This window comes from Schistocerca serialis, chromosome 2 (genome assembly GCF_023864345.2).
Source record: "Schistocerca serialis cubense isolate TAMUIC-IGC-003099 chromosome 2, iqSchSeri2.2, whole genome shotgun sequence".
NCBI lineage: Eukaryota > Metazoa > Arthropoda > Insecta > Orthoptera > Acrididae > Schistocerca > Schistocerca serialis.
The window spans coordinates 852,400,127-852,414,451 of NC_064639.1; the positions used below are offsets into that span (position 1 = coordinate 852,400,127).

The window sequence follows — 14,325 nt, forward strand, 5'->3', positions numbered from 1 at the left end:
ATGTCCCGTAAAATATAGAGTAATACTCGCAAACTTATGGTAAATGTTTCATTACTCACTTAATTATAAGGTGTGATCAAAAAGGTTCTGTTTGAAGGATGTACAGTCCACAATTGGTATGCCAATGAGGCAAAATCACAATGAGCATTGAGGCAAAAATGATTCAAATGGCTCTGAGCACTATGGGACTTAACTTCTGAGGACATCAGTCCCCTAGAACTTAGAACTACTTAAACCTAACCTATCTAAGGACATCACACACATCCATGCCCGAGGCAGGAGTCAAACCTGTGACCATAGCAGTTGCGTGGTTCTAAACTGTAGCGCCTAGAACTGCTCAGCCACTCTGGCCGGCCATTGAGGCAATCATCCCACTGATGCACCAGGTTGAAAATAGCTGTTTGGTAAATTACTGTGTCCTCGTGCATGAAGATGCCGTATCTGATTGCTGCATATTCTTCTCTGACAGGAATTGTCAACCCTTCAAGCCCTTTTTTAAGGGACTGAAGATGTAATAATGACCTGGGGAGAAATTGGGACTATAGGGCAGGTGGTTGAGTGTCTCCCACTTGAGGCGGTCCACAATGGATGAGGTTGACCTCCAGGTAGCCCAGCATATTGCACTGAATCATGACCAGCATGGAAATTGCTGCACCATTCCACAATGGTGGTTTTCACGGGACATGCTACTCCATGGATGTTCTTCTTCTATGATGGATGTCTACAGATGTCTGCCCTTTGGCAGCAAAGAAAAAATAACAGCATGTTTGTACTGTTTGGATGCATTTGGTAATAATCTTGCCATACGTCACGTTTTTGCATGTCTGAAAGACATAAATGCCACACTAATCCCTATCCTATATGTTGGTTTGCATACACCTGCATTGGAGTTGTGCTACATTGCATATTCAATGCAGCATTGTCCTCAGATGGAAACTTTTGAATCGCCCCTTATACATTGTTGTAATTACCCTGCCCACATGGCCTGTCATGTGGGGGAAGAGGGCAGGACACAAAGCTATCTTATAGTTTGGTATACCTAAATAAATAATTTTGTTTTTGATTTATGTTTCATATCGATAATAGTTCCAAAGGGATGCTGATTCTTACCACAATAAGTCACACCTACAAGCAAGCAGTTTTAAGAGTATTTTAATTTTATTTTCATCTGAAAAATAACAAAAATTGATAACATGTTGAAAGAAACTGAAAACTGTGGAATATGGTGAAATCACATAAATCCAGTAGGGCAGATCTTATTTTTCTGCCACAAGCTAATAGCAGTATAGCTTGTTCTACTCTTTTTGTGTCATGTCAGTGGAGAGTATGGGGAATGAAGTGATAAGCACTATGGCCCATCGTGGTGAGAGAAATTTTACAGTTCAAAATCCCCCATAGGGGAGGGTCTCAGACTGCTCCTGGTCATGGCATACAAGCTCTGTCTTCAGGGTATGGTGCCACTCTTCCACAAGTCCATTGGATTGAGGATGGTAGGCCGTCATGTGGAACTGGTGGGACTTACAGAGGCGGCAGAGCTCAGAGAGCAGGTCCGACTCAAACTGCCAGCCCTGGTCAGTTGTCATGGACTCTGGGAAGCCAAAGCGTGCAATCCATAGTGTGATGAAAGCTCGGACGACAGTGTTGGCCAAGATATTAGTCAGAGGTGTGACCTCCACCCATCGATTGTCTGTCTATGGCTGACAAGATGTACTTGTATCCATTTGAATCTGGGAGTGCCCCACCAGGCCTATGTGGACATGTTGGAAACGGCCCTTCAGGATGGGAATTTCCTGAAGGCCAGTTAGGCATGACGTCCTGTCTTGGCCTGTTGGCATTGGATGGAGGCTCTCATCCACGTAGTGCATTTCCATTTGATGTTAGTCCAAGCAAAATGTCCCATCATGAGTTTGAGTGTCGGGCATACTCCAGGGTGAGACAAGTTGTGGAGGAGGCCGAAAACTGTTTTGCTGAAGTTCTGTGGGATGACTGGTCATTACCTACCATGTGATGCATTGCACCAAACTAGTTTGGTCATGCCTATGATGGTGCACTGCTTGAGCTGGAGACCCATTGTGTGTCGAGATAGCAGGTTTTGAATGTCAGTGTCAGCTGCTTGTGCTTCTGCTAATTGGTTGAAGTCAGGGCATGCCGATTTGGCAGCGAGTCTTGAGAGGTAGTCAGCCACAGTGCTTTTTTCTCCCCATACATAACAGATGTCCATAGCCCATAGTATATTGTGAAATCAAGTCAAGGTGGCACATTCGTTGAGGGGAGGTATTGGCTGGCGGGGTTTTAATAGTGTCATCCAGAGGGTGGTGGACTGTGTAGATAGTAAGTAGCCAGCCCTCGATGTCATTTTGGGAGTATAAACCGCCCTGTATTGCCAAAAGCTCATGGTCAAAGGTTGACCACATTTTCTGGGAGTCTATAAGTTTCCATGAGAAAAACTGTAGGGGTTGGGTTGCACCGGTGGCTTCCTGTTGTAGCACTGCCCCAGTTGCATGGTCACTGGCATCGGTCATTATAAGCATATATGTGTCTAGTGATGGGAGTGCCAGGGTGGTGGTCTGAGTGAACTCGGTTTTGATGTTCTCGAAAGCTGCTTGCATATGAGCAGTTCAAGTGAGCTTACATTTGCCTGACGTGTTCTTGCTGCAGAGTGACTCTGTGAGCAGCAGAAGTTGTGTTGATAAAAATTAATTACCCCTAAAAAATGTCACAACTCTTGATAGTCTGTTGGGGGTGGTAGGTTGTGGATTTGGTCTATATTTTCTGGGGTGGGGCAGATGACCAAAGCAAACGAGGTGGCCTACGAATATAACACATTATTGCCAGAGTTGGCATTTATCCTCATTGACCACAACACCATGCTCTGTTAGTTTGTTGAATAACACTTGAAGGTGTTTCTCATGATCTTGAGCTGTTTGTGAGAAGATAATTACATCATACAAGTAACAACAGAAAAAGGGCATGGCAAAAAATAAGCCATCAATGAACCGTTGCCAAGTCTGGACTGTGTTCTTTAGTCTGAAGGGCATAAAGAGGAATTCAAATAGGTCAAATGATTAGTTATTACCATCTTTGGGATGTCCTCCTTGGCCATTCGGATCTCAGAATAAATTCTTTTGCAGTCAATCACACTAAAGATGGTTGCACCAGCCAGTCCTTAATATTAGGCATGGGGTAACTAAATGGTGGTGCACATGCTCAAATGTCTATAGTCCCTGCACAGGGCCACTTTTATATTTTTTCATTCTCATAGTAATCGGTGAGGCCCATGCACTGTCTGACGGCCTGATGCGCCCTCACGTAACAGTACCTCGATTGTGTCACTGGCGCCTTTAGTTTGTGAGGGACTAGGCGGTCGGGCCGGCATCAGACTGGTGGACCAGGAGTAGTATTAATTCTGTGTACAGTACCATCGTGTATGATATTAATCTTTTTAAGGGGCTGATGTGGAATAGCACGTGAGGCACACGATCCGCTCATGGAGACGATCTCACTGTTTACACTCAACCCACTCATGAGAGCAGTATCACTTTTTTTGGGTGGCCCACTCATGGGAGCATCATCACCAGAAGTAAGAGGCACTGGTCTGACCTGTGGTTCTGAAGGCCTGGCGGCATCTTGGGCGGGTGGCTCTCATTCTTGCTGGCATGACAACAGCTCTTGCTGTGTGATGTGTAGTTGTGCCGTGAGCTCGGAGCAGTGGTTGTAGAGGTGTTTGTTAGCTGACATAGGTACTGCGGAGGTTGGTGTATGCAGTAGTCACGGTTTTAAGCTCCTCGAGCAATGCCTGGCACTTTAGCATAAGGTCCAGTACTGTTTCAGAAGTAGGAGGAACAGGCAGCGGAGTCTCATCCATCGGTAGGTGGTCACTGTTTACTCCACTGATTGGCATGCAGCCATCGCGATGTAGTAGTAAGGCCCTACCCAAGTCTATAAGATGATTATAATGCCTCAAAAAATCTGCGCCCAACACTGGCTCTACGGTGTCGGCCACGAAAAACGTCCATGGGCAAGGGGTGTGGTTGTCCAGTTGAACTGAGATAGAGGCCATGCCTATTACAGGAATCACTGAATCGTTCACAGCGTGTAGTTCTATGACAGATGGTGTACATTTTCCGGGTGCCAGCTGAGGAGGCAGTGTGCTAATATTGGCGCCCGTGTTGACTAGAAAGTATGCTCTAATATAGTTGTCATAGACGAAGAGCCGCGTGCTGTTGAAATGTAGATGTGGGATATGATGAGTGTTGTCATGTTTCGTAGTGAGGCAGCTTGAAGCAGGGGAGCGACCTGATGTGCCTGTGTCAGGCTGCTGTACTAGTTTGGGTAGCTGCAGGATGGATGGCAGCAGCATATGTCTGCACTGAAGCGTGTGTGGAACCAGCAGGTGCAGTGCCGAGTTCAGCTCTATTTAGAGCCATTAGATCTCATAAATTCCTGCCATGAGTGGGCTTTGAAGCTATCTGTTTGAAACAGTTTTCAGAGCAAGTACTAAGTTACAAGTTTATACTCACCCTTCACATCGAGTCTTGCCCCAATAGTCTTACATTAAGATTCAGTTGCCATCTCAGTGGATGTAAGTTTTTTGTCTGCCATGATGAATACACAACCACCATTTTTATTAGTCTGTCCTTTTGATTTCAACCACAGAGAGGTAACTGTTGTCAGTTCTGGATTTTAGCCAGCTCTCAGTACCTGGTAATATGCAAGCTCTGCTGCATTTTAGGATTACTTCAAACTCCTGCACTTTGTTATGCTTTGACAGTTAATCACTGGGATTTTTATAGTCTCATGAATGGTGACACTTCATACACAAATACTTCACACACTCACAGCTGGACTGGTTTGTGAGTTGCCTAGTCTAAAAATCCTTTGTGCGCACACCATACAGAGTTAGCAACCTGAGTAACAGACTCTGAGGCATGAAGGGGGATGCTTAAGTTCTGAACCCCATGGGGCACTTTAGAAATTCGAAACCTGGCTCATCACAGAACCTTCAATGTATATTGTCCAAGCCTTCCATTTGACTATGAACTAGGAAGAGTTGGTCACTTCTGGCGACCATTTTGTGGTGTGTGAGCTTTTTTGAAATTTCATGAGCCAGGCTGATCCTCTCAATCTTTTCTGGTAGACACTGGAATGACCCATATATGATCTCTGAGGACAGATTGCACACATCATTCATTCCAATGTTTGACACAAACTGCCGCTGGTTACATCCTGTTGCCTCAATATGCTGAATCTGGCCTCAGACATACACAGTGACTGCACAAAATATTTTGCTGCCGTTTCCCTGTGGGGTAAAATTATTAGCCTACAATTAAGTGCTGCTACCTTTCAAGGCTTGCCTTCTCCTAACATGGGACATAGCAGGGCTCCCTACAAGTGATCTACATCTACTGCTATAAACTGCAAACGCCTGTGAAGTGCATGACAGGTGTTACTGGTATCTCCCAGTGTACTGTTTATTAGTGTTTCTACACATTCCCCTCACATGTGGAACGCTGGAAGAATGATTGCTTACATGCCTCAGTGTGCATTGTAGTCCAATCTTGTATAAGTAATCCTTACGGGAGTGATATGTAGGGGGTTGAAGTACATTCCTAAATTCGTTGCTCAAAGATGGTTCTTGAAACTTTGCAATTTCACAGGATAGGATAAAAAGTGCTTGGTTCACTTGCTGTGTAAAATTTGTAAAATTTCCAAACCTTTTGATGATTGCCTCTGTCATCATCATCAGAGGCTCAGTCTGACTATTGTAAAACTGATGATGCTTGCCCTTTCATGGCCAGAGATGCACAAGGAGATGTGCACCCTGATGTGGTGCCATATATGTCCATACATTTGCACTTGCTATCCACCATCACTACTTACACTAGGCAGTAAACTATGAGAAGTCTTCCTCTGTACTCTTTCTTTATCAAGTGCATGCTTCCATGCATTGCTAAGTGAATACACAGCGTCGCTATTGAAGTTGCTATGACATAATCTAATTTTCACTGCATCCCTAATTAGAGAGTCACAGAGTTGGTATGTGAGTCAGAATCCTGTTATGTTGTTGCTTTGATGGCATTTTGTATGCTGCAGCTGCTCTGTACAAAACAGCAAGTTTTGTTGAACTTGTTGGCCAGACGAGCTTTCAATAATTTAACTTTGCATTTTCTGAAGATATGTGAAACCCAAAATACACAATTAGGCAATTTTAAAACTATCTCTCCTACTTTTACTACTTCTTCTTTTTCTTGAGCTTTTATCACACTTCACCACAGTGTCAGCATGGTTATTAATGGATGTGGCATGGTTAGCTAAGGGGTAACCAGATACACCTCCTGTCGCCACCCTGTTACCCGCCCAGGATTGAATATGTGTACACCAACTGTCTGCATGCAATGTTACTCATGTGAAACTGGATGAAAGTTTTCTAAATGTTTGTGAGTCATCTAACTGATGTGAGACCTGGTTACCAGCTCGGTACCTAGTGGGATGTGGGAAACTGCCTGAAAACTACATCCAGGCTGGTCAGTACACCGACCTTCATCGTTAATCCATCATGGTGTTTCACTCAGGAGCTGGTGCACTTCCCCATTCCAGAAGCAACCTTTAACACACAAGACTATATGGGCAGGTTATATTGAGAGTTTAAATATCTTCTGAAAATGCAAAGTTACTTTACAGAAAGCAGTTCTTGCCAACAAGTTCAAAAAAATGTTTGTTTATCTATTGAGCAACAGCACTGTTCCATCAACTACTGTTCAAAAATTCCTCATATTCTACCTGTTAAGCTTTAGAGAGTGTTTTATCTGTTCCTACAGTCCTCTCAGGCAAAATATTTGATGAACTTGAAAGGGGCATCTATCTGCTTCTACTCACATAGTTTGAGTCAAATCTGGGAGCCTGCTCCACATCCTTCCCTTGTCAGATTTAAATGCACTTTCAAAGAAACATACTGATCTGGTGCTGTGAACAACATAGTACCCTTAGTGCTAGAAGGGATGATGTGACATCGGAGCACATGCAGTCAAAGAGAGAGAGCTGCATCCCTTCTCTGACTGATTGTAGTGTGACAGACCATCATTTCAGTACTTGCCGCTGGTTTCTAGGTATCACAGAAAGAGCACTACAAAACATGTTCTCTTCCATTTTAATTGCATATTAGCATGCATAAAAGAGAAATGGTTTACTTTTAATGCAATTTCTGGCAAGCGTTCGAAGGCAAATGGTATAATTTGTAGTGCATTAGTGTATGATCACAAGCCGCCTCTGCCATTTCCTCCCATGTCTGGACTGGCATGTCCTCATTTACATGTGCAACTGCTGCTCTGATGTGAGCTCATAATGTCTCCAAGTCCCGTGTTGGGTCCTGGTAGATAGCGTCTTCACAAAGCTGCAGAGATAAAAATCTGACATTGGGATGCCTGGAGACTTTGGGGCCATGAAATGTGTCCTCCTGTGACAGTCCAACAAACTGGAAATATGTCATCCAAAGCCATCCTAACGAGCATCAGTCACTGAGGTGGAGCATCACCCTATTGGAGCATGATGTCAAGTTGCAGTTCTTTGAGCTGCAGTACTGCAAACTGTTCCAACATGTCCCGATAAACAATCAGGGTTATTGATGCCTCTGCAAAGAATAACAGTCAGACCACATGGTCATGAATAAGAACACACCAGCCGGCCGGGGTAGCTGAGCGTTTCTAGGCGCTACAGTCTGGAACCGAGCGACCGCCACGGTCACAGGTTCGAATCCTGCCTCGGGCATGGATGTTTGTGATGTCCTTAGGTTAGTTAGGTTTAAGTAGTTCTAAGTTCTAGGGGACTGATGACCTCAGAAGTTAAGTCCCATAGTGCTCAGAGCCAAGAACACACCACACGTTTACCTTTGGACTGTTGCACAGTAGTCCCATGCTAAAGTGGGGCATCTCAGAGCCCAAAATCCTCACATTGTGTCGGTTTACCTTACTGAGCACAGGAAAGCAAGTTTTGTCCTCGAACATCACCCTCTTTCAGATCATCTGGGACACTGTCAATGCGACTCTGGATCTCAATTGCAAAAGCATTGCTCATTGATCTGTCATCAGGTTGAATCATATGCAGCATCTGTACCTTTGCAGCTCTTCATGAATGGCTTGCTCCCAAAAAACAATGGAATTTTTATGGGTGACAAATCGCCGTGTCACAGGGACACAGTTCATGACTGGTTTGAAGAACATTCTGGACAAATATTTATGTAAGACAACCGGTTTGCTGTCGTCTTCGGGTCTTATAACTATTTTTGTTATGAAGCATGCTTATTTTACGTTGTGTGCAGGATTTTTTGTGGTTGGTAATTAAATGATGAGACTGAGTCGAATACCATTTATTAGCAAAAACATCCCTTAGATGAAGCTAGTACTCTTAGGTGTCTACAGGGCTGCCAGCCTAGTGGTTGCAGGACCATCATCAGTTCAGGGGGACACGCTGGACTCCGTGGTTTCTCCAGTCATAAGCACTGATCTCAGCCTACATTTAACCACAAAGAAGAGTAGTTAATCCAACAATGATACAGACAAACTATGAAAGTACTGCAGATAGCTAAAATTACACAAAAGTAATTTCATTTTCTTTAAGCCCTCAATAACTTATATAAAAATTTTAAAACATCTATCCTGACAGACTGATATATTGGAAGTATATCCATTCAGTAATAAAATTTTACTCAATAAAACGTTAATAAAACTGACCAGAGAAAAATCTGGATTTAATTACTTTGGCCCTGTGGACAAGAATCACAGTACATGTGACCTAATTACAACGGACTTACACACACATTGGACATGAATCACTACAAACCACACACATACAACACAATTACTAATGTACACTGCATTGGCTTATCATTCAGCATTGCACTTTAACTTGTTATTGCCCTGTTACAACCCTTCCCCTCCATCTGAGCTCAGAATGACTGGGAGGTATGGTTTGGGGGAGAGGGGGGGAGTCACACCTAAGCGTGCAGAGAATCACCGGCAAGTGTGCCATTGATTTTATTGCATCGAAGGTACACAGCCGGCATTCTGCTGTTCCCAGTGGCGCCATGCAGCTTGCGTGTGTGGATCAGCGCCAATGCCAGTGTCAGAATCTGCTGCATCAGTGTCTGGTCGCTCAGTCTTGCAGACATAGTGCTCCAACTCACAACACGCGTAAGTGGCAGTCTCGTGTGTTGATTGTGCCATTAGCCCAGACATGGCTGATGGCTCCGTCAAGGGCAACTCGTGATCCCCATGTAGAGTGCTGAAGGGAAACAACCGTCCGCCGCCATTGTAGTGAGCCTTAGCAGCTCTAGCCTTCCGCTCAGGGCAGCTCGGCCAGTGACTGCAGGCAGTCCTGCACCCAGGAGGCTACGAGCTTATGCTCCAACCTCGTCCCTACAGATGACAGCTTGCAGTCTGCTGGATGATGTCACCCAGAGGGCATATGTCTGCAGCCCTTTCACTCCTCGTGTCGGTGGAGATCCGAGGCGCGGCCTACCCCTCCACAGCTGTGTTGCATCTGTGCATTGGAGGTTGGTGGTGCTCTGAGTGGTCCAGTTGGCTGCCGACATCCATCACCAGAGGTTGACACAGTTGGCCTGCAACAACCACGATTCTCTCTGGTTCTAGATACAGATGGAATGGTGACATGACTGCCTTATATGAGCTTCCGGACTCGCTTACTTATGCCTTTGACGTAGTTCCTCTGGAGGGGACAAGTGGAATACTCCTTAGTAATTACAATGTCAGCTTTCTTCAGCTTGCTTTGGCCCCTATGCACAGGCCGCTAGGCACTGTTGTAATTGCAACGTATGGGTTTTTCATGGCACGTCAGTGCCCTGTGCTACCCTGATTATTTCACACTTGTACACAATGTCCTCCGGGCTGTGCTTCTCACCAGCTAGCAGCGTTATAAACCTGCCTCGCAGAATTGGTTGCTAAATATCAATTGCCTGTGCCTGGTATCCAATGTGACAATCGGTCCCTTAACTACTACCTTCTAGCCAAAGCTGTGCGAAATTTACAAGACTTCCCCAAATCCATGCCTTTACTTATTCGTGTTGCAGCAGCCCAAACATCATAACTCAAACAAATCGTGCAGTGCTATTTGATGGCTGAGCACAGCTTAAGATAAAGTTATGCCAATGAATTCTTGCTTAACAGCCTTACTTGCGATTTAAATTATGTTAAGCCAAGAAAGGTAAATACAACAGCTTAAATTACTGTGGTGCACCACTTCTATAATCCTTATGGCATATAACTCCTTAACCAATGTTATGATTACAGGGAAAACTTTTACTGCATTGTCCACGTGGGGCCAGACACAACTCTTCTGTAACTTAGCAACGTCCATCATGTGTTATTTTGCTGCCTAGGTGGCGAATTCCTTGACTTCATGTACTTCGTGATCACCCATTTCTCACAGTTTCTCACTGTTCTCATTTCTGCTACTTCTCATTACTTTCGTGTTTCTTTGATTTACCCTCAGTCCATATTCTGTACTCATTAGATTGTTCATTCCATTCAGCAGATCCTGTAATTCTTCTTCACTTCCACAGAAAAAAGCAATGTCATGAGCAAATCTTGTCATGGATATCCTTTCAATTTCAACTTTAATTCAACCTTTCTTTTATTTCTGTCATTGCTTCTGCGATGTATAGATTGAACAGTAGGGGTGAAACACTGCATCTCTTACACCGCTTTTAATCCGAGCACTTCGTTCTTGGTCATCCACTCTTATTATAACCTTTTAAATCCTGTGTATATTGTATATTAACCGTCTTTCCTCATAGCTTACTTCTATTTTTCTCAGAATTTCGAACACCTTGCACCATTTTGCATTGTCAAACGCTTTTTCCAGGTTGACCAATCTTATGAACGTGTCTTGACTTTTCTTTAGTCTTCAGAACTGCCTCTCTGGTGCATTTACCTTTCCTAAAGCCGAACCGGTAGTCATCTAACACTTCGTCAATTTTCCTTTCCATTCTTCCGTATGTTATTCTTGTCAGCAACTTGGATGCATGATTGTTAAGCTAATTGTGCGATGATTCTCGTACTTGTCGGGTCTTGGAATTGTGTGGATGGTGTCTGACGGTATTTTGCCAGACTCATATATTTGGCACACCAACATGAATAGTCGTTTTGTTACCGCTTCCTCCAATGATTTTAGAATATTGTATTGTGGATGAGATCTCAGTCATCACTTCGTTAAAAGACATTGCTGTCGCACAAAGGGAAGATCCAACATTGCTGAAAACCATAGAAACCTTGAAGAATGAGAAACCGAGCAAATGAGCGCTCCAGTTAATAAATGGCTCACTGTATAAGAGGAATTACGATCTGATGGGGCAGAAATGATTGGCTGTCTTCACAGCTCATCTACGGCTAGCTATCCTCAGCTGGGATAGAGCTATTGTTGCTGCCATTGATTCTCTGTGAAGTGGCCATGCCGAGGTTTGGTGCAGAAAAATAACAACCAGGTAGTCAATAAACAATAGATTTATTAATAATAACACAAATTCACTGTTCTCTATCTTGGAGCATAAATTCACAAGGACACAAAAATAGTTTATCAGTCTAAGTTTCTGTCTTACTAAACTCTTTGTTATAGTTTAAGTCAACGTTTAACTATTCGCCTAGAATGGCCAAGTCACAAATTATATGACAGCGTCAAAGTCTTAAGGACCTCATCGTGGGAGGACTGTCTCTTAATCAAATCACAGTAACGAGCCTAGCTACCAAAGTTTGGTAGGCCTGAGTGTCCAGAGACCAAGTCTCTGCACAGCCAGGACAATGACTTCTGGCAGCTCCATGTGGCTCCAGAAGGTGGCGATCCTAGATTGGCTGGCTGTTTGGCTGGCTGCAACTACCAGGTACGAGCCAGGCGATGGCTTAAATACCGACAGGTGGACGAATTACTCGTGAACTATTTGTAGCCAGGTGACGAAATGGAAACAAATATGTCCGCGCTAACTGCAGCTTCTAGGAGCGATGTCGCTGCCACTTGCAGCGAAACAGATACTCGGAGTAACCTGCCTTCGTCGTCAAGGTCGCTAATGCATGCTTGTGTGGTGGCGCCCGACCTGGAGGTTAAGCCAGTTCGAATCGTAGTGGTGGAAAAATTTTCACTCCTAGTATTTTGCCGGCAAGGGTTGGTGGCGTGCAGATCTTGATTACTTCGTGATATTGTCCTAGTTTGAAACCAAATGTCTCTGCAGTGTCTCATGCAATGGGGAGTGTGACACTGTTGATGGTGATCCGTCCGTCGCATGGGGACGTTAAGCTTGCAGGCTCCCTTGGTGCTACGTGCCGGCACCAGGTTTCACATCATCATCATCATCACACACACACACACACACACACACACACACACACACACACACACACACACACACACACACACACACACACACATTACATATATGCAGTATTACAAAAAGTTGTAATGGAGCATGTTGCAAATAAATAAAGAGAAGCAACCGGAGTATCAGTAGTGGCGTCCGGAGTTGCTCTCTATAACGTGGCTAGTTTCTGCTATTGCTGTACTGACACACACTCTTTTGCTTCCCGTCTCGTGGCCCCTGCGCTCTTCGACATAGGCAACCTGGCGTGCTGGCGAGCTATGTGCCACAACACAGCATATTCCCCTCCCACCCCTCCCCTCCCCAGAGGAGATATTGTGACACATCTTGGCATCCTGGAAGTCGGCGTTGTTGCTGGCTATGTTCTTAGGAAGCGGGAAACCCAGTTGGCTCCTGTGTCAACATCCAAGGGGTTGGAGCGGCAGTTACTAAAGAGGTGTCGGTTGGGAGAGTGGTATCTACAGGACCCATGGCTTTGAGGTACTGAGGCTGGAGCAGCTGGCAGCAGTTGCTGTTGTTCCCGGGAACTGTGTGGGCCAGATCTGGAAGAGGTGCTTGGGCAGCCAGAGTCTTGTGAGGGTGTACTTGATTCAAGCGCTTGTGGCAGCAGGTGCGATCTGTCACTTGGACCTTGACCATTGCCCTCCCCTGGATAACACCAGTGCCCATACGGCTTCCTGTAAGGTATAGCGATGGTGGTGAGGACAGCTGGGTGGGGGTATATGAGTGGTGGAACGGATATGGAAAACTGGGATTGTTGTGGTTTTCTGTCGGGCTCGGCCTACCTTGATGTGTGGAGCAGTAGGAAGCAAAGAATAAGGTAAGCGCCTCTTCAAGACCATGATGCTGGTGCAGCTTCAACACATGAGTTTTGGGGGTGTGGACAAAAATTTCAAACAGGCCAGTGGAAGCCAGATGAAACGGTATCATATGGATAAAAGCGATGCCATTCTCTCTACAAAAGTTGCGAATTTCTGCTGATGTGAACTGAGGTCATTTATCTGCTACAGTGGTTTCTGGTAATACTTCAGTGAAAAAATATGTGATAAGATCTGTATGCTGAAAAAGTCGATTGAACCCGAGAGAAATAGTGAAATTTGGTTTCTGTATCGATTAAGATTAACCAAGGGGAACCTATAAAAGTCCTGGTGAAATCCAGACCAATGGGACATTGTCTCGTGCCATGGCCATTACCATCTTACTTGAATTGCATGCTTGTTCTTGCATGTCTGGTACGCTGAGATCATTGATGTCTTTGACGATGCCGGCCGATGGTGGCCGAGCGGTTCTGGCGCTACAGTCTGGAACCACGCGACCGCTACGGTCGCAGGTTCGAATCCTGCCTCGGGCATGGATGTGTGCGTTGTCCTTAGGTTAGTTAGATTTAAGTAGTTCTAAGTTCTAGGGGACTTATGACCTCAGCAGTTGAGTCCCATAGTGCTCAGAGCCATTTGAACCATTTTTTGTCTTTGACGATGCTCTTCTGGAAGATATATTTTCAAGCCAACTTTTTGGTGATGACTGTACCCCAATGACCTTGATGAAGTAACAGCAATGTCCTGCATTGAAGTGTTTTTGGGATGATAACTCTGTTGTTTCTATTACTTCTGTGCAGTAAGAGTATATTTTTCATGTCAACAGTGCCAATATGCCTGGGCCCTGGGTTGCTTGATGAGTTTGCAATCTGCCAGCCATCTGTGTCGCACAAACTGGATGACTACACGAGGGACCGGGTCCTCTGGCAACGTGTGGGTAATGGTTGTACCATCTAGTAGCAGATGTACGACGGTGTCCTCCACCTATGCGTCTGTATGGAAGCAGACCTCAGGTGCAGCTCCAGTGTTAGCGTCCTGCCCTACTGGAAGACAGGAAAATGTGTCTGCGCTATGGAATGGTACTGGATGTCGTAGTGGTACCCTGAGAGAAACAATGTCCACCATTGCAGATGC

General features: G+C 44.8%; 1 protein-coding gene across 1 annotated transcript in view; it reads left to right on the forward strand.

Annotated features, from left to right (window-relative positions):
- Positions 1 to 13,068: 13,068 nt before the first annotated feature.
- LOC126456463 (uncharacterized) overlaps positions 13,069 to 14,325 on the forward strand; it is a 274,840-nt gene continuing 273,583 nt past the window's right edge. Inside the window, exons 1-2 of the mRNA XM_050092214.1 lie at positions 13,069 to 13,196; positions 13,992 to 14,128. Coding sequence (XP_049948171.1) covers positions 13,069 to 13,196; positions 13,992 to 14,128 — 265 coding nt within the window. The remainder of the gene's footprint in view (positions 13,197 to 13,991; positions 14,129 to 14,325) is intronic.